Below are 24,215 nucleotides of genomic sequence, written 5' to 3' on the forward strand. Positions count from 1 at the left end.
TTGATGTATGGTAAAGGCAGCTGCATTTTTCTTTCTCTCGAAAATTATAAATTAAAAGATCAATTTGAAACAAAAGATAAAAATAATACTACAAAAACATGAAATATCATTAATTCAGCAAGCCAAACCCCCAATAGTAACGACGAGTGTGCACTGAAGAACAAATTCTCTTTATGTCAATTTTCCAACGTGTTCAATGTTAAAAATTGATTTTAGGACTAACAATCTATAACACAGGAGTAATTGTCTTAATCATCTTATCTACTGTACATTTATTATGGTATCATAGTAGCAGTACACTGTCAAAGTAAAACGGGGGAGGGGGACACAATTTACCTGAAAAGCTCGTAAGTGTAGGTCTTTGAAAACATGGTAATTGTATGACGAGTTTCTTTTAACAATAGTGCTGTTGTCACAGTTTCCTACTTCTGTCCCAATGCATATATGAAAAATAATACGTAAATGAGGATGTCTAAAACCCCACCATAAAGCAGCGAGATGTGTTCTGTTAGAAGTATAATCCACATCATTTACGTCCTGCAATGCAATAAATATATTTCAAGATCTGTCTTATCATTGAAATATCTAAATTTGAACATATGTGAGGTATTATATCAGGAAAAGCCAAAAATAATTCATTAAGACTAGAATAAGCTTGCAGAAAGGGATGCTGCACATGTATAATAAAATGTAATGCCACAACTCAGGAATAACCGTCAGATATTAATAAATGTTTATTAAAAAAAGAAAGAAATCGAAAACCTTAAAAAAAGTATTTCTTTCTAAGGTATACTGTAAAAGAAATTTCACTTGCAATTATATATTGAACCTTGCTGATTTTTATATGTAATTATATGTTTACAAAAAAATACCAAAAAATAGAAATGATAAATAATATAGATATCTTCAAATCTACAGTTTTCAATTAGTTTTGAATAAAAAAAAATAACTATGGAATATTAAGTATTCAAAATGATTTCAAATTTGGAATTTGAAAAGATTAAGTATAAGAACTTTTCAAGATTTGTCTAAAATGCATATATAACCTATTTAATTGCTAGATTAATCGTATTGTTTGCTCTGATAATCGAGGTGTGCATATATCATCGGAAACATGTTACATAAATCTTTTTATACAATTTCATAAATCTAATGAGTTAAAAGTGTACAATTCATTTTTAAACATTCTCAAATAATTATGTTCAATGCAGCAACCGTTTTAACTAAGAAAATAGAGCACAGAGGAGGGCTTTATCTTGTTTTATTGTTTTATTGTGACTGCACTAAACAATTAAAAAAAAAGAAATTGTTTTACAAATTCGTCATTCCCATAGGAACCAATTGTGTTCCCCTTCTTTTCGACATGTTCCTTTATCTTAATGAGGTTGAATTCATACAGGAATTTATAATGACAATATAGGAAGACAGAAAAAAAGTCAGAAATATCCTTTAACTTTTAGCTATTAAACCAAGGAATACCTGAAGTCGTTACTACAGTCCTGTTCCCTGTGACATAACGAGTTAAGATTATTTGCCTGGTTTGTAATAATATGAGCTACACGACTGGTGCTACATGGGGAATATTATCTGCTCAACATTCCAGAACACCTGGGATCATCCCCCAGTTTTTGTTTGGGTTCCTGTTGCTTAAATCATAGGAATTTATAATCTTAAAATTAAGATGGTCTCGTTTGTTGTATATATTATAGTTGCTATGTTTACCTCATTTTTATTTTGTTACCCGGATTTCTTTTCACTCCATCGATTTATGTTTGTCGGAAGCGGTATACTACTGTCCCATTAATTTGTCATAGATTCTGGTATTTACATGACTGTGTATGTCAAATTCGAAGTCTTAAAATGAGGCGGAGAAAGCGGTGTCTGTTGTTTCTTTAATTTCTAGTTCTTGTGGATATAGTTCCGAATTGTTAACGGAAAGAACATCATCAATATATCTAAAGACAAATATTAATGATTTTAAATGTTTTACAAAGAAAAAGGGTTATTTATAAAAACTTGGAACAAAAGGACAAGGATGTAACACGTTTTAGTCACCGTACGTATTATCATATGGTGTGCTATAAAAAGCCAAAATATAATGTGGCGCAATTCAAAAGATAAACCGATGGTCTGAATTGTGAATATATTGGGCATTACATAAAATTGGGGAAGGAATTGCAAAATGTGTCAAAGCGACAACCCGATCATAGAGCAGACAACAGCCTAAGACCCCCCAATGGGTCTTCAATGTTGCGAATAACTCCCGCACCCGGAGGTGTCCTGCAGCTGGCACCTTAAAAAATATGTATACTTGTGCAGTGATAATGGGCGTCATAATAAACTCCGAATTATAAAAAAAAAACTAAATTAAAAATCATACAAGACTAATAAAGGACAGAGGCACCTGACTTCAGACAGGCGCAAACTTGCGGCGGGGTTAGACATGTTTATGTCTGCATGTAAATTAAACACTATTTATACTATTCTGCATTATAAACAATTAACAGAAAGAATAAATAAGCTTGAATTTTATTCATTCTTTTTATTGCATTTACCTTTTCATGTAACTTCTGGGAATTTGATAATGAAAAAAAAAAACTAAAAAAAAACCCAATCAATGTACTTATTCGTAAGGGGAACTATTAAGATCTCGACATGGTCTATAACTACCAAAAGGAAACAATTAAAGCAACTGCAAAACATATAATCGCTTTAATACAAAGTGCATGGTTTACGTATCGACCATATGACCATTGAGTATGGAATGGGAATGTGTCAAAGACACAACTCGACCATAGAGTAGACAACAGCCGAAGGCAACCAATATTTGTTTTAATTTTTTAATACAACTCATTTTGACAGTTGATGGACACAACTACCACACTGCCATCATGAACAATTATGCTCAAAGAAATTAAAACCTTTTGAAAACATATCCTTGCTCTGGTCTAAAGTTACAGTTAATATACATGTACTGTTGACTATCCCCTTGGCATCTTTTGCGTCTCTGTAAATGCATGTATTGAACTTAACAATAATGATAATTATATTTTTGTATGTATGACAATGCGTACCTTTATTCCCTTCATCTCTCGTTCTCGAGGAAGTACATCTAAAACCACTCCTTTAGATGGAAGCTGTGTGTTATATCTGAAAGGTGTTGATACCGCTGTTGATGATAAGCCTGCAACATTGGTAACTCTTAAACTGATATAATAATCATGATTAGCATGTAAAGGCCACTGCAAGTCTGATAAAAGAATAGCGGAACATGTTGGGGGATAAGCCACAGTACATGTCCCAACACTGCTGATACTCTTAAAACTTTGAACATCTTGCTGAAAAGCGGTATGACCTGTAAAAGAGAATATTTTTTTTGGTATGGAGACCACAAATTTAAGTTTATAATAAACCCAATGTATTTAAAACCATATCAAACACATCGAATAATGAATTATGATTTATGTTTCTTTGTAGATAAAAGATTAAAGCAGTACAGCAACATTTAACTGTATTTTTATTGTATTTCAAAATTCACAAATTATTTCTAGATATACAATTCAGGCTATGTTCATACAAAACTTAGAATTGCTAAGGAGTCTTTTTGAACATTCTAGACTGTTAGGTAAACATTAAACAGTAAACACGTTACTAATAAACAGTGGGAATAATAATAAAAAAGGTATGCCCTATGAATATGTCAACTGTGATTTACAAACATAATTATTAACAAGTTTGACCTTCTATAAATCTGTGGCTTTTTCATGCTATCCTAATCTAAGGTAATATTCTACATCCATGCTTTTAAAATTTAGTTAGCTTTACATGTAAAAAGTTAAAACATTCAAAAATGTTCATCTCTTGACCGAACAACACTGATAATTTACCCATGTGCTACGCATATTTGCGAAGTAATTGTGTTGTTTGATCTTTCGTTGAAAATGTTTCTATATTGGAATTCTTCGATTTGTGATTCTATAAAGAATGTATTTAGCAAGATATGTTTATAATATGTTTAAAGAAAATGTAATTTCTGCTCATGACGTCATCTTCTTTATTTTTCATCTTTGTAAAATTCTATATGAACTTTTTATTACACTTGCAATTTCAGATTTTAAATAATGAACCTTGTCAATTTCTTATGAAGTGAGAGGTAATGTAGCACAATTTGTCATTTACTGTCATTAATACACATACGGTGAAGTTATAATTACCCACTGCATATTCGTACTGCAACGGAAATGGATCTTCATCATCAAACACATAATCATCTGACCAGGATGTAAGTAAATAACCGTTTACATTGTCAACTTTAATGACATCATTTTTAAACTTTGGTGGTGTTTTGTCAACAATAAATGGTCCAATACTCTAGAACAGAAAACACCAAAATGAAACAAAAATTAACGGAATTCGATTGAATTATATATTCAATTCTAAAACAATTTATTTTAACCAATAAGGAAAACGCATAAATAAAATGCTGAGGATGAAGATTGAATATATCTTTTATCAACCATCAGCCAAGTTTTTCATGAAAACAAATAAAATCTTCAGACATACATGATAAAATAATTTTATGAGATTTTGTTCGCAGAAAAAAAACTTTTCTTACCTGATATCCTACAACACCAGACTGACTTGTTGTTTTGACCATAATGTAAAATTCTTCACCCTCTACAAGAATATTATGACGAAATCTAAGGTGTGTGTGATGTTTTGATGAACGGAAACTGTATATATCAGGAGCAATGCTATCTGGAGATGAAGATATTCCAATGGCGTAATCATATATGAGACTTTCATTTACACCACTTTTCCATTTAACCTGAAACTAGTTAATTTGTAAATACATGTGTACATACATTGATCACATGCAACTGATAACTGACATAACATTTCCTGAGAATAGAAATACATGTAAGGGAAACTAAAGGATATTGTGTAAAAAATTCTGACATAAATGGCCTACAAGCATAAGGAAAAGCATAGGAAAATTATAATTGCATTTACCGTCATTCGTAATCGATAAGTCACATTGTAGCTTTTGAAACAGGGGGAAACAATGAAAAAACGCACACGCTAAGACGGTCCATCGGAATTCCGCAACTCGACCTCAAAGGCGATATTTGCATCAAAATAAATTAAAACATTTTGCAGCTTCTGAAATTAATTCATTCAGCTAGGATTATAATTATTCGTGGTAAATCAAAAAAGATTGAATTTTTTAATCAAACAAATATATTTTGTTATCAACATGATGGACAGTTGAACGTTACGTATTTTATGAAAACCACCATCGTGATTTATCAAATATCAGAGTCATCTCACAAAAGACCATATTGGATTTTCATAACAGATGATATCATATATTTGGCCTACCGAATAAGACTATTTACCGGGTTTGTAATAACATGAGCAACACGATGGGTGCCACATGTGGAACGGGATCTGCTCACCATTCCGGAGCACCTGAGATTTCCTCCAGTTTTCGGTGGGGTTCTAGTTGCTTACTCTTAAGTTATCTATGTTGTGTCCTGTGTACTATTATTTGTCTGTTTGTCTTTTTATTTGTTAGCCATGGCGTTGTCAATTTATTTTCGATCTATAAGTTTGACTGTCACTCTGGTATCTTTCGCTCCCTCTTTGACATGTATTATGTGGGGTTTTATTTCAAATTAATCTTCAAAGTCCATTAAATAGACTTCTGTTTAATACCTATTCATTTGAAACCTAAGATTTCTTACTTTGTTCTCAACACTATTCCATTTTAACTTCATTTAGTCCTTTAATTTTGTTGATGCGGGTTTTGCATACAAAACGCGCTTATGGCGTGCAAATGCATAAGCTAGCTAGCTTTAATGAGTTCAAGCTACTGGTAGTACATAATTTCACGTACAAAGAATGAAAGAAAGCACAACTATGTGAAATGACAAAATTAAAAGTTATAGAATTTTGTATCTGTGTACAAGGTTAAGTCACCATGTAACCTCAAGATTACAAAATATTCTATAGAAATCCCAAATAAAAAAAATAATGGTGCTTTGAAATACCCAAGACATATGTTTATGACACAAAAATCTTGTATTGCAATAAAATATAGGACTTATTACATACAACTGTCAAATTCAAGGGAATATTTTTTTCGACCTATTTTCGAATACAACCGGATGTGACGTACCATGATTTGGTGGTATTTCACCTATAATAATATTGAAGATAATAACCAAAAACTGTAAAATTTTCTTAGAATTACCAATTTAGGAGCAGGAACCCCACAATTGGTTGCCTGATTCGTCTGAAAATTTTAGGGCAGATAGATCTTGACTTGCTGAAAAATTTAATTTTTTGTCAGATACTCTAAATGCTTTGGTTTCAGAGATACATGTATAAGCCAAAAACTGCATTTTACAATATTACCTCGTCAAATTTGTTCTAAATGCTTTCGTTTCAGAAATATAAGCAAAAATCTACATTTTCCCGATATATTATTTTTTTCACCATGGTGGCCATCTAGGTTGGTTGGCCAGGTCATCGGAAACATTTTTAAAACTAGACACCCCAATGACGATTGTGACCAAGATTGGTTAAATATGGCCCAGTAGTTTAATTTCAGAGGAGAAGATTGTTGTAAATGTTAACGGACGCCGGACGACAATGGAAGCCGGATGACGACGGACGACGGACGACGGACGACAGACGCCAAGTGATGAGAAAAGCTCACTTGGACCATTTGGCAAGGTTAGCTAAAAAATGAATTCACTTAACGACATCTAATTTGTGATAGTTTAAATCTTTGCATTTCAAGCTTTCATTGGTTAATTTTGTTGCATTTTAAAAGGTATTTGGTAAAATATCTGTGAACCAAAAACAAAACGTGTTTTTTCAACACGACCAGAACTTATGCTGAGAAAAAGACACCACTTCATATTCAAAACAAAATAAAACAAGTCAAATTGCTGAAAATACAAAATGAATATACGGTAAAATTAAAATTTTCCCAAAACCTAGGGCAGACAGACATGTTTTAAAATTATACTAACCGATTGATGTCTTGGTAAAACACCAAGAATTCCACTGTAAGAGTTGGTGTTCAGCAAGTTAAGGTCAATCTTTTTAACAGGACGACCTTCGGGGAAGGCTTCAAATGCACCACTCTGCTGAGACACCTCCAAATCATTACTAGAAAATCAAGAACATATAAGAAAATGTACGAAACATTAAACTAACATCATGGTACCTATATCAAGTTATAGCTATGATTTAATATTCTATTTTAGGTTAAAGTACTACTGAGCTGTGTTGTCCTGTGTATTTCTCCGTAAATAATCGCAAAATAGGGTGAACAAAACATATGTTTTATGATAATATGATACTACATGTAAACCCTCAAAAGAAGGGATTGTGCATGATTTTCATATGATGCAGACATAATATTTCCATCAGTTTAATTGAGAGCTGAAGCTGGCAGGTCAATAAGTAGTCATGTGTTGATATATGCATCATTGTGATTTTGCGTATTTTCGTTTGATACTTTTTCTGACATCGGACTCGGACTTCGTTTAAAATAAGTTTTACTGTGCCTATTGCTGTGAGTTTGGTCAATCTACATTGGCTAGATGTATAGGTGGACGGTAGAGATATCACTTAACATGTTCAACCCCTGCGCATTTTTGCACCTGTCCGGAGCCTCTATTCTTTATTAGTCTTGTATTATTTATTTATTTTTATTAATTTTAGTTTTTTTTATGTTTATGCGTTTAGTGTGACTTCCTTTTTACTGATCTAGTAGACATTTTTGGTAAGCAGTTTAAGCAAGACTCCACATGCGTGATGTTTTCAATGTGTTGAAGACCCATTGGTGGCTTTCAGTTTTTTTTCTACCCTTGATGAGGTATATGTCTCTTTGACACATTCCCGATTTCCATTCTCTATTCTGAACATATAGATAAGCATGATGCATATACAAATATACAATAAGACGATTGTGGTTTATGTAAGATACACCATATCTTAGGATAATGTTACTAGTCAGACTGAATGTTATTCTTATCAATTTCAGATAATCACATGTAACAGAATTAATATCATTTAAAATTTTCCATTGTATTTTTTTTTACTTGATTTCTTTTTGATGTTACTGACTCATAATATATTTAACCATTATGTTTTCTTTTATTAGAAATACACCAAAACCTGATTGTCAAAGGGTTTTAAATCTTGTCAGTCCTCGATCAGCAACTGCCAATTATCAAATTACAGTCGGCATCAAAATAAAAGTAATTTTAACGACTACTAAAAAAATATTTTTGTTAACTTTTCAGTCAATAAGGAACCAGAATGAGTTAAGATTGACATAATTGAATACAGTTAAGATTATGAGAAATCAACATAGCTTACTCAGATCTTGAAAATGAAAAATCTGTAATTCTATGTCGTATTAAATTCCCATCTAGCAGCCAAAAAGTGCCATTTGAATCTTTTAAAATCTGAACCCTGGCTTTAACACCCTCGCAGACAAAGTCTTTGATAAATGGAATAGACGTAGTAACTGTTACGCCATCAGAACATACGACATTTGAACCTTCGCTTGCTCTATTAACAGCTACCACTGAGACGAAGAAGATACCTTCTGATGGTGCATTGAAGGTTGCATAAGTGTTGTAAGTTACCTTTTTCTAAAATTGTAAAACAGTATATAAAAGTTTTGAATGATAATCAAGGCAAGACAGCTAGTTTAATATATTCAAAATATATAAAACACCTCTCGATGAAATAAAAAAAAATAATTTTCCTTGGTATGGATAGTCATTTAGAAGTAATAAAAAGATAATAATAATCAAACACCTTATTCTAAAAACTGTTTTCTACAACTGGCATTTACACATTCAGCTGATTTGTATCACCAATGTCAACCTCAATATATGACTTTAAAGATCCCTCAACCAACAACATTGGTGGATAACACTGAACATCTAACGTTAGTCAAAATTAATTTTAGAATTTTATCAGGAAAAACATCCCATTAAATCTTACCCTACAAATTGTGACCTGTCTTATATCTCTTTGAAACTTTTCCCGTCTATATCCGTTTTCAATATTTAAATGGAAATAAGATAACCAGGAATACTGTATAACTAAATAGTTAGACTACCAGGTAAATAGATGTGAAATTAGAGGGCGTCCTTTTCTCTTAGTTTTTATTTGCAACTTCTTTCTGAACCAATTAACAGAGTTTTTTGGAAACTGTATCAAATTCTTTCTCATATAATGATCTTTTGAACCTGTTATTATATGGTTTTAAGGATTTCATTTGAGGATAACATGATCCTCGTTATATATGCAATACATTGAAATAAATCGGCAACCGATTCCGCTCCTAAACAAAACATGGAATTTGTTATTGCTAACAAAAATAATGAATACTGCCTACATTACAGTTAAGGATACAGCTGAAGCCCACCGTCAGGTTTGGGATTTTTTTCGCAGCGTTAAATACTAATTGGTCGCTATTGGTAGTTTTCTGCTATTTTGTCAGGTTGTGGTATTTTTTAAACATTCCCAATTTCCATTCTCTATTCCATCCTATCATAGTATTTTTTCCCCGAGGATAAGAGTACTCTTAGAATGTACGGATCACCAGGCTTATTAGTTTGATAATCAAGATGAACAAATCGGCGAGAGAAATGATTTCGATTAATTAAATAGAATATCTCATATATTCTATCATTAAAATCTCGCCTTTCTAACAGTTAAAAAATATAGCAAATTGAGAGAAAATTTTGTGATTATTATAATTATATATATTCAAAATTAATCAGCAGGGGGACATATATAACATCTCTCTAAAAAAGTTTAAATGACGCTCAAGTGTTTTCCCCCAGAAGTTAATGCATATAATGTATATAATAGGAAAATAATACTACATGTATTAGTTATATACGGTGGGTGGTATTATGACAGTTATCATTCTAGATACGAATATCAATTACCTGTTTGCTTGTTATCATCTCTGTTTTATTTATACATTTACCGCTGAAAACAAACTCATAAAAGTCGACTCCACTCTCTCGGTCAAAAAATCCTTCCCAATGACCATGGAGTTGTAAATCTTGTTGGAAGTCTACTTCTGGATCTCCTTTAAGACCATCATGAACGTATCCTTCATGAGGTGGTGACAAATCGATAGTGATCTAAAGAGACAAACAATATAAAGCAGACATATAATTTAAATTGTTAAAAAAGAATTATTGCAAATAATTACAATAAATCACAAAAGATATGTAAATTACCTGAGTTGTAAAAATGAATAGCCAATGTAAAACCACAACAAATTCCATTTGCATGAAATAAAAGCAGGTTCATATAACATCCCTTGACGATATTACGGTAACGGCTGCCATTTAATCAAGAACGAAAATGAAAAAAAAACTGCCATGTAGCTTATTATGAAAGTTGTGAGATTATATCGTTTTATTATACCGTTTACATACACAAATTCTACAGAGTTTTTATTTGTTATCTATAGATTTGTTATTTGATACTTAATCTTCCTACGAAAATTGCAAGTGTTGGCGAAAATGAACACAGTGATTTTATATATTCAAATTAAATTGAGAATGGAAATGGGGAATGTGCCAAAGAAACAACAACCCGACCATTGAAAAAAACAGCAGCAGAAAATCACCAACAGGTATTCAATGTAGCGAGAATTTCCCGCACCCGGAGGCGTCCTTCAGCTGGCCCATAAACAAATATTTACTAGTTCAGTGATAATGAACGCCATACTAATTTCCAAATTGTACTCAAGAAACTGAAATTAAAATAATACAAGACTAACAAAGGCCAGAGGCTCCTGACTTGGGACAGGCGCAAAAATGCGGCGGGGTTAAACATGTTTGTGAGATCTCAACCCTCCCCCTATACCGGTCATTTGAAAGACGTTAATCATTGATTTATCAGACTTGCAACTGGTTAGACATTGCTGATATACATTCGTAATATTTCTTTAGTATTAGAGGTAAGAAAAATCAATTTTCGACTACAGGGACAAAAATAAAAAAAAAACAGTTTGCATTTGTTCATCCATTTTTGTTAAGTTATAGTTACATTATACAAAATGAAACGAAGTGAAACGAAGTAATACATGTATGAACACAAGAATGCCTCACCAATCCCACTGAAACCTGCTGATATCTACTACGGGTTTTGGATAAACAGCCTTTAATCCGTGTAATCAATTATTCTACAACATTCCCGCAATTACCGTATATCATATTCATAAAACCTTCGAAAATATACGCTATTCAGATCAACTGATATTGCAATCTGTTGACAGAGAATGCGTTTAAATGCAAATTCAAATAATTTATTGAAAAATAACTTTATATATATATATATATATATAATTTAAAAAGAAAATGGGGAATATGTCAGAGAACAATGCGACCAAAGACCAGATACCAACTGATGGGCACGAGTTGTCTTCAAAGGAAGAAAATCCCACATCCGGGGATGGGCATCAGCAGGCCTCTAAATAAACACGTATGCTAGTTCAGTGAAAACGGACGTCATATTAAACTCCAAAACATTCATTTCCATTCTGAATTTTATTAATTGGAATAGGATCCCAGTTAGGGCAACCAGTCCGGTACCCACGAATGTAGTGCTTTAAAAAAATATATAACTTTTGTTATAAATTGTGTAGTGTTATTATTTCACTAGTTCTGTAACTGAATGTAGATTTATTTGAAAGGGTAGGCTTTCTAGTTTGAATTTCCGTAAAAATTTTGATTGATTTAAATGTAATCTGGCGTCAGTACATAGAGTAAATTGCCTAAATTCTAGCCTTTATTTTTCCCCGGAAGTAGACAGACTGACCCTGTTGTCAATAAAAACAATTTTTTGTAACGGAATGCCGGTCATGAGGCACTGAGATTATGCTTAGACACTTCAAAATGAATGCCTAACATGAACCAGAAGTCCCAAGGTGGTTATCAAAATTATTTATTGAACAGGACCCTATGTATTTACTATGATTTTCAATGCGTTCCAATGGGGCAAATAATTGGGTCCCCGTTCCTGTCAAAGAGCATGTTTTGAACACTTCAATCTGCAATTGTAACCTTATTTTTGAAGTTTCATGGATGATATTTGGCTACAGGCTTCAAAATTCAATAAGGAAAACAATGGTGTATTTTATTTTAATTTTGAATTAAACATTTTAAATTAAATTGAAATTGAAATTTATGAAATTTAAAAAAGTTTGTTTTCAATTTAAAGTTTAAAAGGGGTTCACGGAAAGGTCATTTTGTCTGCAATATGTATTCATACACTTGTAAGTTAAAATGGAGGGATTTTTGAAAAATATAAGCAAACAGTATTAGAAAGAGCCACAGGGCAAGAAATAATAAATGTGTTATATGGGATCAGGGGACAGTGAATGATTGAAAATATGGGCTTATTTCTTTCCAGTATCTTATTTCTGGGACCTGGGAAAAGAAAAAAAAACCCATAGTTTCAGTTTTAGGTTTTTTAATAAGTTTTTGATAAATTGTGACTAAAATCATTTTAGTGCCACCGTTCAGTTATGAAAGTTGTGTGCGAATCCAGATCACATTTATTTAGAGCTTCTGCTGATGATGATCACACAAATAACCACATAATATTGAGTAAACTCAGAAACACTTGCCAGGGGCTTTCTAATTTTACATTTTTTGGAAGATATTTAAGGGGTAGGGCTATAATAGAGCTTATAAAAGCAATTTAAAGTAAATGTACAACAATTTTAGACTCCCTTTTAAAGATTTTGATGGTCCTTTAAAGGACCTTTGATTTTGTCTGTATCTATTTCAGCAGTAAATGAATGGAGCTATATCTTCCTTGGTTTTGGAACTTTTGAAGATCAGCTTCTGTTTAAGGAAACATTTAGTGCTCTTTTAACAGTTTCACTGTTTGAATTTCATTTTCATTAATGCTTCTTTCCTAAGTTTCATTTTTAAAAGTTCCTGCATTATTAACTTGCCTTTGTTATCTATATTCAGGTTGGTGAACTTGTTTAGACTGAAGTACATGGATCTCAGCCTACAACAGTTTGAGTGTACACGAGAATACCCGTATGATCTAGTATGACATTGAGAGCAGTCAAAAGTACAACAACGCACAGTAGCATTAAGCGGTCAGGAAGATCAAGGATTTCCCTCCACATCTGTTAAACTATAGGAGGTGCCGTCTTGACTGGTTTTAGCTACAAGTGAGAACTTCTCTGCATCTAGCCTCTTATATTGTATTTTAAATGAACTTAGCAGACTATTTGAAGACTTTGTGTCATATTTTATACCCTTGTTATGGGGTATGCTTGTTTTGCATATGTAATTCTTTAAAAAAGAATATTTTTTTTTTAATTGAAAAAAGAAGATTATTTATTTATTTTTTAAACAGATTTTGGTTTCAACTAGATTTCCATACAAAGAATAAATTTGTCTACCTTATGCAATTTACAGAATGTAAATATCTCTTGAAATAAGAAAAAGTTTTGCTGGTTTTTAGCATATTTTCTTCATGAATTTAACATTTTCTCCGGTCAATTTTCTGGTATTTGAAATGTTATAGATAAGGATCGATAATTCTGTAACTGTTTGATCAATTTTTTTGAAACTTTGCACAGTAACTACTGAGATGTATATCTTAATTTTAAAAGTGCAGTTTTAAGTCTGGGGAAAAAAAAAGTCTGACAGGAATAGGATCCCAGTTAGGGCAACCAGTCCGGTACCCACGAATGTAGTTCTTAAAAAAATATATAACTTTTGTTATAAATTGTGTAGTGTTATTGTTTCACTAGTTCTGTAACTGAATGTAGATTTATTTGAAAGGGTAGGCTTTCTAGTTTGAATTTCTGTAAAAATTTTGATTGATTTAAATGTAATCTGGCGTCAGAACATAGAGTAAATTGCCTAAATTCTAGCCTTAATTCTTCCCCGGAAGTAGACAGACTGACCCCGTTGTCAATAAAAACTAAATTTTTTGCAACGGAATGCCGGTCATGAGGCACTGAGATTGTGCTTAGACACTTCAAAATGAATGCCTAACATGAACCAGAAGTCCCAAGATGGCTATCAAAATTATTTATTGAACAGGACCCTATGTATTTACTATGATTTTCAATGCGTTCCAATGGGGCAAATAATTTGGTCCCCGTTCCAATTATAAACTTTAACTTGTATCTGCGTATTCTACGCTTATCACATATATAGTACTAAAGTAAGAATATGAAGTAATTGTTCGTATCTGCGTCATTTGATTGAGTACATTCATACAGATTGACTTGTTTTCGTGTATATATGTCATCTGGAATATTACAAATCAAACATTTCGTGTTGCTTGTCTATTTAGTACAATTTAAATCAAAGAAGAATGTTGCTGTATAATGTGAAGCAGTCACCGATCACTTAATTAAATTAGGAACTTTTATTCCAATGATTATTAAAGCAGATGTCTCAAATGTTTCTGATTACGTATATTCTTCGAAATACTGCAACGAAATGCATGACCTAACTACCTACTTAAATCCAGTAAGCAAAAAACAAAATTTAAAAGATTAACCTGTAATCTGTGTAAAACAAATTATTGCAACACATTTAATGAAACAAATAAAAAGGAAATTTGAACTAACTTGTATTGTCTTCCTTGTCTTTAATAAGGCTTTGTTTGTAACTGTGACTTCAATGAAGTAATCAGAATCATGCAATCCCATCTCTTTCCCAGGTGTAATTCCTGAATTTTTTACAATATCTGGTCTGATTTGAAAATGTTTGTGATAGCAACCTTGGAACATTGTACAGTAACATGATGGGCCTCTTGGTGCTGAACCATATTGGTTGATGCAGTCTGTCAATGTCTGTAAATAGTTATCAAAAGTACCAGGATTATAATTTAGTACGCCAGACGCTCGTTTCGTCTCCATAAGACTCACCAGTGACACTCATATCAAAATAGTTATAAAGCCAAACAATACAAAGTTGAAGAGCATAGAGGATCCAAAATTCCAAAAAGTTGTGCCAAATACGGCTAAGGTAATCTATTCCTGGGACAAGAAAAACCTTAGTTTTTCGAAAAATTCAAAGTTTTGTATCAGGAAATTTATAAAAATGATCACATTATTGATATTCATGTCAACACCGAAGTGCTGACTACTGGGCTGGTGATACCCTCGTGGACGAAACTTCCACCAGCAGTGGCATCGACCCAGTGGTGTAAATAGTTATCAAAAGTACCAGGATTATCATTTAGTACGCCAGACGCGCGTTTCGTCTCCATAAGACTCATCAGTGACGCTCATATCAAAATAGTTATAAAGCCAAACAATACAAAGTTGAAGAGCATAGAGGATCCAAAATTCCAAAATTTGTGCCAAATACGGCAAAGGTAAGACGGAATAAAATATATATTATCATTAACAAGTATTTATTATTTGCAATGTTTTTGACAGGTCATTTGCAATGATCACTGACTTGTAAAAACAAATGGTATTTGCCCAAACTACTGTACGAATTGGTGTGTTCGACCCGATTAATATTCAGAAAATTGCTTGTTTTCCTGCCGACGATTAGTTGTGTTCACTAAATACTTCGCCTAGATTTCTTTATAAAAGACATTTCAATCAAACATCAACAATAATCAATCGATCATTTTATCTTTACTGGTTTTAATCTTTCTGACCTGAATTTGCATTTTACAGTTAATTACCATATTTAAACTGACACAGAGATACATGTGTAAAAACGGTAAGAGTTATATAATATTTAAAACGTCAGAAAATTCCTTAAAATTCAATACAAACTATGTCCCAGCTAGATTATGTTTAGGTATTCTGATGTGGAATCTATTTCTTTTTATTTGTTTACCTTGCTGTTGCCCTGTGCCCTTGTTGCCGCTTTACCATGCTCTTCTAATCCAGTGTAATTGTTATAAAGTCTCCATTCAACTTGGTCCAGTCCACTATCGTAATCAAATGCCTCCCATTCTATGCTGTAGGTCAGTAAAGTTAAAAATGCAGACTTGCGAAATATATGATAATTAAGAATTTGAATTGGTACCCCTCGAAAAAGCATTTTCAACATTGGCACCACCGCGGTTGACAATGTTTTCTCGAGGTAACGATCTGCTATATCGCCATCTCAGCTATGTGTAATTTATATAATATGTGTAACAGATGTCATTTTCCGAAAATGGGGTCAGTGTGAATTTTGGTGAATTGTTGATTTCTTTTTGCAGAACCTTAATGTAAAATTTACGTCAAACAATAATGAAATTAACAGGCTGTATTCGAATAGTATTATATAATTGTCGTCAAAATAACACAAAGCTGCCCATGGCGAAAATTAGCTTTTTTCCAAAGGTAAACAAAAACATCAAGGTATATTATATTAACAAATAGTTGGACGTTTTGTATGTAAAAGGCTCATACATGTTGACAACATTGCAGCTAAAAACGTCAAACGAAACAAGGCAGTATTTCAATTGTAAAATAAAACTTCAATGTATATACTATTAACACATATTATGATTTTTCTTTATATATACATGATAAACAAGGCTTAGGAAATTGCAGCTTTATCTTTTTTCTTTTAATTACAAGGAAAGAAGGGCATAAGATACAAGAAAGACATTAAAACTCATAGACCGAACGTCAACTGACAATGCAAAGGCTAAAAAATACAAAGACAAACAGACAAATAATAGTACACAAGACACAACATTGAAAACTAAAGACTAACCAACACGAACCCCATCAAAAACTGGAGACCATTTCAGGTACTCGGGAAGGGTAATGAGATGTTGCTCCACATGTGGAACCCGTCGTGATGCTCCTGTTATCAAAAACCCGGTAAATAGAATAATTCAGTATGTTAGATTTGTGATAAGGACACGGGATTGTAGTTAGGACACAAGGAACATATCCGATACCATCTGTAAAAGTGATATTTCATATCGGTCAATCAACTCGTGGTGGCTTCCGTAAAACTTACAAAGAGATGATTTCAACTTCACCATTTGAAACTCTTGGTTTTATTGCTTCCTTATGAGCAGCAACCCTCTATTAAGGAAATCATGATAGGAATAATAAGCCCGGGAATATCGTATATATACATGTACTCCAAATGCTGGCGCTGCTGGAATGTTGCTACATAGAAATGAAAATTTCATAATTGGGAAGCTGAAATCAACTCTTTTGTCCTAATTTTTTTTCAACCGCCCTTCAGTGTCAATTTCTAGCTGTCATTCAAGATATGAGGCAGTTAACATTTATCTAACTAAATTCGTAAAATGGTCGACTTTGTCAGTCGCAGGCAGGTTAATGCAGTTTAAAAAAAATTAGCAATTATTTTCGGTGTTTGCATCGCAATCTAAATCTGACGTCATTTTCCTAACTATTCGACACGTGATTGGCTAGAACGTTTCGTCGACGTCAAATTTGAGCTTGTCACCAACAGCTGATCGGGCACCTTGTTATGATAGAAGTCAGTGTCTTCAGTTCGACAACAACACGTTAATATAGATGTGGGCTGCTTATATTTTGAGGTACGTTAGTTTTAAATTATTTTAGCCTTCTGTTCTGTTCTGTTCTGTTCAGGTAGATTCCTCCGTTATATATCGGAGCACTTCCACTTGGGGATATATGGTTTTAAAATATTTACAGATATTTACAGTGTGGTGTGGTGCTCAAGTTTAAAAAACCTTATATACAGGTAAAACTGTGAATTTTAAGAACAATTGTGTAAAATTATGCGCTATTTACATCATTTATGAATTGATTCTACCTAGGTTGGAGTTTATGATTTTAAAAACAGTTCTGATCCCTTTTTATGAGACGTTAACTATCATATGTTTAATAGATTTTTAAAAAAGGATTTAAATGTGAAAGAAAAATGATAAAATCAAAGGGTAAAAGGTAAAAATAAGTACGGTAGATCAAACAAAAACAATAAGAATGGGATTAAATATATGGCAGTATGGTAATAGCTTTTAAGAGATAATGTAACCAATTAAAAATAAAAAATTATCATTAACTAATAAAAAAAGAAAAAAATCTTTCATATATCGTAAAATTTGAGTAAAAGGTGAACTCCTGCCAAGGTCTTAGCATATAATTAGATGTAAGCAGCTAATCTAGTCGTAGATGGAGGCAGTTAGATTGGCATTCCATGCATACTGCTTGGTCCATCTTTCCTTTTTGTATATATGCAGTTTATATAGTTGGATATAATAACAGCGTTGTTGTTTAAATGTAAATTCACTTTGCTGAGGGTCTTGAAGAAAAGTACTTGGGTGGTTCAGCAGTTTCACTTCAGCCTCTACTTCATGTATCCGATCGTGTTTGCATTTTTGTGCGCTCCTTATGCATTTGGTGACAGAACTTTTGAGATTGTTTTTCTATTTCTATCAGGTCATTTGCTTTTAGGTGGGATAGGCTAGTTGTTGATAGCTTCGAGCAGTCCATTATAATTTGAAGCACATCCTCCTCTTTATAATTAGCTTTATCACCTCCCCCTTTCAGCTCGGTTAAAGATAGAAGTTTGTTCATCTGTTTTAGTCGAACACTCTCCAGAGACTCACAATCCAGCAGAAAGTGCTTAATGTCCTCCTCAGCTCTGGTACATAGCTCACATATTCCTGAAATTTGATTTTTGCTAAATTTTGCTTTAGTTGTTTGTAGCATGTAGGTTCCAGTTATTAATCTACTTTTGAATTCTGCTTTTCGAATGTCATTCTGATTGTTTCTGGCAGCTTTCCAGATATTATGTGGGTTTTCAGTAGGATTTTCTTGGATTGTCAAGTACTTAATCGTTGTTTTTATCAGGCATTCCTCTTTCCAGATATTTGACCAGTATATATTTATGGCTTTTTTCAGCATGTTCTTCCGAGGAGGATCTTGGATATTCATTTCATTCACGATTATGAATGTAGATTGTAGTCTGAAGAGAAAGCTGCATGTTTACTTAAAAAATGTGGTTATTTACAAGTTTCGCTGTCAGCATGATGTGGGCAGTCTGTTGAAACTTCCTTTGAATTAATTTTTCACGTTAACACTATTTTACTTGCTTATAAACAATCCAATCTTTATTAGCTATTGACTTTATAAAAATAGTTTCACGTCGACAGTTTGCAGACTGACCAGGGATGCATTCATGCGGGTCGAATGTTTAAATTTGGGATCTCGGTGGTCAGAAACCATGATCAACCATGCAACGTAAGCAGTAGAATTTGTTAAAATGTCCGAACAACATGCCGGCTGAGGCCCGCCACCTTTCACCTATGCCTTTATCACCCCCCCCCTTAATTAGTCTCGTATGCAAACACCTTAACATTTTCTTTAAATATCTATTAGGTATATTTGTACCTGAATCTTAAAATCGATCGCATGTTAAATCATGATTCCTTATTCCAATTTATAACATATTGTAGAAGTAAAACAAAGAATTATTCAAAATATATGCACCAAGACTCTGTGCATTATACTTATGCCTCAGTCTGTATTTAGTAAAATTGTGTAAGCATTCACATGAGATGTTATATGTGAGAAATATTATTTATTATCATGGCCATAATTTATTAACAACTTAAAGTTTTCATTTATGGTTTTAAATTTGATGCTAAGTCATTATAGTATTATTTTTAAATCATCCCTTTTAGTGTACATTTGAATTTTTTGTCTTTATTATTTTTTGTCTTATCTTTTTTTTTATATATAGACATAAGATTAAATTAAATATGTACTTTTAATATTGATTAACTATAATAATGTGTATCTGAAGTATATGTGTGTTTGTGTAAATCTTTTCAAATTTTGACACACTTGTTATAAAACAATTTACATCAACAGATCCATCTTAATTGTGTAATTATTGTAACTTCTTTTGCAGATTGATTTATAACTGGCACTAATAAGTTGACTGTTAATGCATAAAGAGTGTAGTTTCTATGATATGAGGTCTACACAATTAAATGTAAGTATTAATTGTATTATAATGAATGATTCCCTTCAGTTCTATATTTTATATACCATTTTCTATAATCTTTATCTGTTTTGTTCATTATTCTCTATTCTTTGTATTTTAACACACCATCATTCTCTTTTATTATCAGTGTTTTCTTAATCTTTAATGTCTCAGCCTTTAAATTTTGCACTTTTGCCCATAGGGATTATTACATGATTGGTGTCTCTATTCTGTAAACACCATCCAGACCCTCAGTTTATGTGAATATATAAGTTATCTGATGTATTTAGTCACACTCACCCAATCTTGATTAAGTCATATTGATAATTAATAAAAAAAAATTGGCAAAGCAATGTGATGGGTAAATATCAGTTAAAGTAAGTTGTACTTACAAACTTTATTGTACTTTTACAGACAATTCATCAATTAAACTTTGTGTCAAGTTGTCTTTTAATTCAATAATAATTAAGGAATACACAAATGTGACAATTTTGACTGAAGTTTTCTATTTGTATCATAATATGATATATACCAATTACTTTTAAATGCCATTAAGGGTTTACATATTTTTTTCAGTACATGCATGAAGATGACTTGGAGGCAATGGTGTCATACATGTTAGTTTTAACTATAATAGCCTAACTGAAATTTGAAAAAAGTTATCAGAGGAAAAGAGTGACCACTTCTTTCTTATGAAGATCAACACACACAAGGAAATTATCAGACAATTTGTAACCAGATATGGGGGCAGTATTAGATATATGCATGAAAAGAAAATGAAATCAATATTTTTTTTAGATAAAAGCTTGATGATATATAAAAAAAATATTAAAACAGTGCTGAATATGAAAACCCCATGCCATGTCACATGTAACTTTTGGAATGCAGAGATTTTCAGTATTACAATAAAAGAAAGGATTTGATTACTGTTACAACTGACTCTGGAACATTCAAGACAAAGAAATAAGTTAGAAATAAAAACATGAGAGGAAATGACTGTGCACTTCTTTTTTGAAGGATCAACACACAAAAGGAAATATTCATATCATTATGCATCATGTGCAGTAGTTGAGATAATTTTGGATATATACATAAAGCTGTGAACTAAGTGATAATTGTAATTCAAACATCATATGTGGTACCTGCATGTACTTACTGGTATATATATTGTAATTCACAACATTTTACATGGATATATAGGAATATTCTTTGCATGATACATGTGAAATAAAAAAAAGACAAGTATAGGAATAAAGAATTATCTAGTACAGCATTATCATATGAAAACCAGCAGGATAATACATGTATATGTCTGTACATTTATTATGGATCATGGAAACCTACAAGGAAGTATTGTATGCATTGTTATAAGGATTATTAGTTTAAATTCAATGTGACATATGCAATGCCTTTTGTTTTAATTTTAAGAAAACTATTTGAAATGAATTAAAAATTATAAGTTTCTTTGACATTGAAACCTTTGAAATAGTCATATTTGTATGTAATAGGCAGATAATACTCATACTGAACTCAAGGCTTTCACATGCATACAACTTTATTGAATAAACAAATAGATTTATCTCAAGGAAATTTCTTTTTTTAATGTTTTTTTCTATAATAATTTACTGTTTTGTACTGGAAAAAGTTCAATGAATGAATGATGCACGTTCAAATAATGAACATATCTCTAGAAGTTATTGCTTATAGCTGATATAGTTTTAAAAAAAGACCCATTCACACATGTGATGTGAAAGTAACTGATCCTTATAATTCAGTGAATTAATTAAGGTTTATGTACCCTTCTATAGCCATTTTTGTACGAATTTTTCAAACCTCAATTGTATTAAAACTAAAGATATAATAAATAATAGAGATAGGCCATTTAGTACATGTTCCAAGGGGAAACTTGATGCAAAGCATTATTTTTTACTGTTTCATTGCATTTGATAGAAAAAGAGGACTTTGTGGCAAATAAATCAAGATTTTTATAGAAAATCCACAGCCTTTAATACAGAGATTTATGTTATAAAATTTGAAACATAAATTACTCACTTGATTTTCTGTGATGTGCTAGTGTTTATTTTTTACAAAACGTTCTAAGTAACCTGTAAATTCCAAAACACCTCGTGCTGAGTCACTAAAGTCGAGCGCACCCTACAAGGTGTACTTGATTTTGGCCATATTTATACTTGTCTTAACCAATAACTATATTTATAAACTTGTTTTAAGGAAATCAATGCTAGCACTGCATGCAATAATCCTAAATCCTATATCTATCAGTCATCAAATTGCCAAATATGAGAGTACAAGGATAAAGGCTGTGGATTTTCTATAAAAATCTTGATTTATTTGCCACAAAGTCCTCTTTTTCTATTAAATGCAATGAAACAGTAAAAAATAATGCTTTGCATCAAGTTTCCCCTTGGAATATGTACAAAATGGCCCATCTCTATTATTCATTATATCTGTAGTTTTGAAACAATTGAAGTTTGATAAGTTCGTACAAAAATGGCTACAGAAGGGTACATAAACCTTAAAAATGTTTTTAAATAAAAAAACATTGAAAAAACTTTAATAGGGCTGAATAGATAAATATTTCTCATAAAACATGAGTTTGATAGAAGGGGCTACATACTACCATGCACTAGTGCCTGTTTTAAAAAGTGTTTTCCCTATCAGGAGAATCATTTTGTTTTAGAAATACTGTTATGCCGTTCGTCATCACGTTATTTCACTATGCTAAACCTTGGTAATCTCAAAGTCGTAAAGACCCTATGATATTCAAATTTAAGGAAGGAAGCTAGATAATATTATTTGCAATCGGCAGATATGACACACATATGTTTAGAAATGAACATTTAGTTACGAAAACCCTCACAAAGTATAACGTCAGAGTATATCCCCCCTTTTTTCTCTTCGTATGCATGGTGATTCTTTAAAGATTCATGAACAACTCAAGTATGAAAATGTGAAAAAAAAACATTATTTAACATCTTTAATGTGTTTATCTCTAGTCAGAAACTATCAAACTGTCGATTATTTCTTTCCCTGCATTTTTACACCGAAAAGGGGAATAATCGATCTGAATCAATTCAGTGTTTAAATGTCGCCGAGTAAGGACTTGAATATCATTCATCTATAAAGATCGCATTGGCACACCCCGTTAACATTTATTGATCTCTTTAAAACTTGGCATATTTATTCTTGAAAAGCTCATGAATACGAAAATTGCTGTTTCTTGTTTTTAAAATGAATATAACATATCTAAAATTGGCAAAATAGTTGACTTTTGGTGGGGCCACGGTTGGATTGTATGTCATTTCTGTTATTTTTTATTATAAAAGAGCACATTTAAAGAATGAAACAGCTGTTACGGGAAAGATAACATATTTGTCAACCAAATACAACTTTATTTTTATTCATTTGTCTAGTTCTATGGGGTGTGCCAGGCTCTTGAAGTTGGACGTTCACACGCCATCTTTGAATGCTGCCCGTTACCATGGCAACCAGATGGAGGGTTCTGAGACACCAGAAATTAAAACTTTGGATAATATTAGGGATGATAAAAATAAGTTCTGGGTATGAAAGTTTCTAGACAAAAATTCTAAATAATTTCAAATTTCATTGATTTTTATATGAATAAATAGCCGATTTACTCTCGAACAGCATTAACCTACATGCGAGTTTCTCTGATTTTACCTTTTAATTTGACTTGGCGTTTGAAGTTCTGAATTTCTGTTGTACATGTTTTAATGAAACTTTTAACTTGTAACAGTTTAACATTCACAAGCTTTAAAAAGTAACTAAAAAAATATTACTTACGTCATTTTGGAAAAATCTTTCATACTGTGTACTGATATATTCACTCGGTCTCCCTTAGTTAACCATAAGTTTTGTATTACTGGAGAACTAACATCTTTATAAACAGATATGTTGTCATCTTTGTACTCATCAAAACTGTCATAGGCCCTTATAGTTATGTCAAGTCTCTCACCATCTTCCCAGGTTATATTTAGAAATTCAGCTTGACTTAATGCATTTGTTGTTTGTGTGAAACCTTGATTTGATTTCAACATTGGTCCATAAACTTCGTATCTAATTTCAAATCTGACGATCCCTGAAATAAAAATCAATAACTCATATATATTCATATTTTAACTGGAAACTTTTTAATTACCTTCATCCTTTATACAAATATTTGCCAACACTCCATGTTTG

The 24,215-nt window shown here is 32.1% G+C and overlaps 1 protein-coding gene and 1 long non-coding RNA gene across 2 annotated transcripts in view; one reads left to right on the top strand and one right to left on the bottom strand.

Annotated features, from left to right (window-relative positions):
* The window catches only part of LOC139481199 (uncharacterized), a 174,056-nt gene that overhangs the window by 36,292 nt on the left and 113,549 nt on the right, over nt 1-24,215 (bottom strand). The window contains exons 12-21 of the mRNA XM_071264356.1: nt 23,820-24,114; nt 15,903-16,026; nt 14,672-14,896; nt 9,993-10,193; nt 8,401-8,678; nt 7,044-7,182; nt 4,616-4,834; nt 4,215-4,371; nt 3,075-3,355; nt 337-537 (exon numbers count right to left, since the gene is read on the bottom strand). Of these exons, the coding sequence (XP_071120457.1) occupies nt 337-537; nt 3,075-3,355; nt 4,215-4,371; nt 4,616-4,834; nt 7,044-7,182; nt 8,401-8,678; nt 9,993-10,193; nt 14,672-14,896; nt 15,903-16,026; nt 23,820-24,114 (2,120 nt within the window). The remainder of the gene's footprint in view (nt 1-336; nt 538-3,074; nt 3,356-4,214; nt 4,372-4,615; nt 4,835-7,043; nt 7,183-8,400; nt 8,679-9,992; nt 10,194-14,671; nt 14,897-15,902; nt 16,027-23,819; nt 24,115-24,215) is intronic.
* LOC139482843 (uncharacterized) lies at nt 18,925-20,961 on the top strand. Its single transcript, XR_011654979.1, has 2 exons — nt 18,925-20,006; nt 20,574-20,961. It is a non-coding gene; the product is annotated as an uncharacterized lncRNA (long non-coding RNA).

The sequence above is a fragment of the Mytilus edulis genome, chromosome 7 (assembly GCF_963676685.1).
Source record: "Mytilus edulis chromosome 7, xbMytEdul2.2, whole genome shotgun sequence".
Classification (NCBI taxonomy): Eukaryota; Metazoa; Mollusca; class Bivalvia; order Mytilida; family Mytilidae; genus Mytilus; species Mytilus edulis.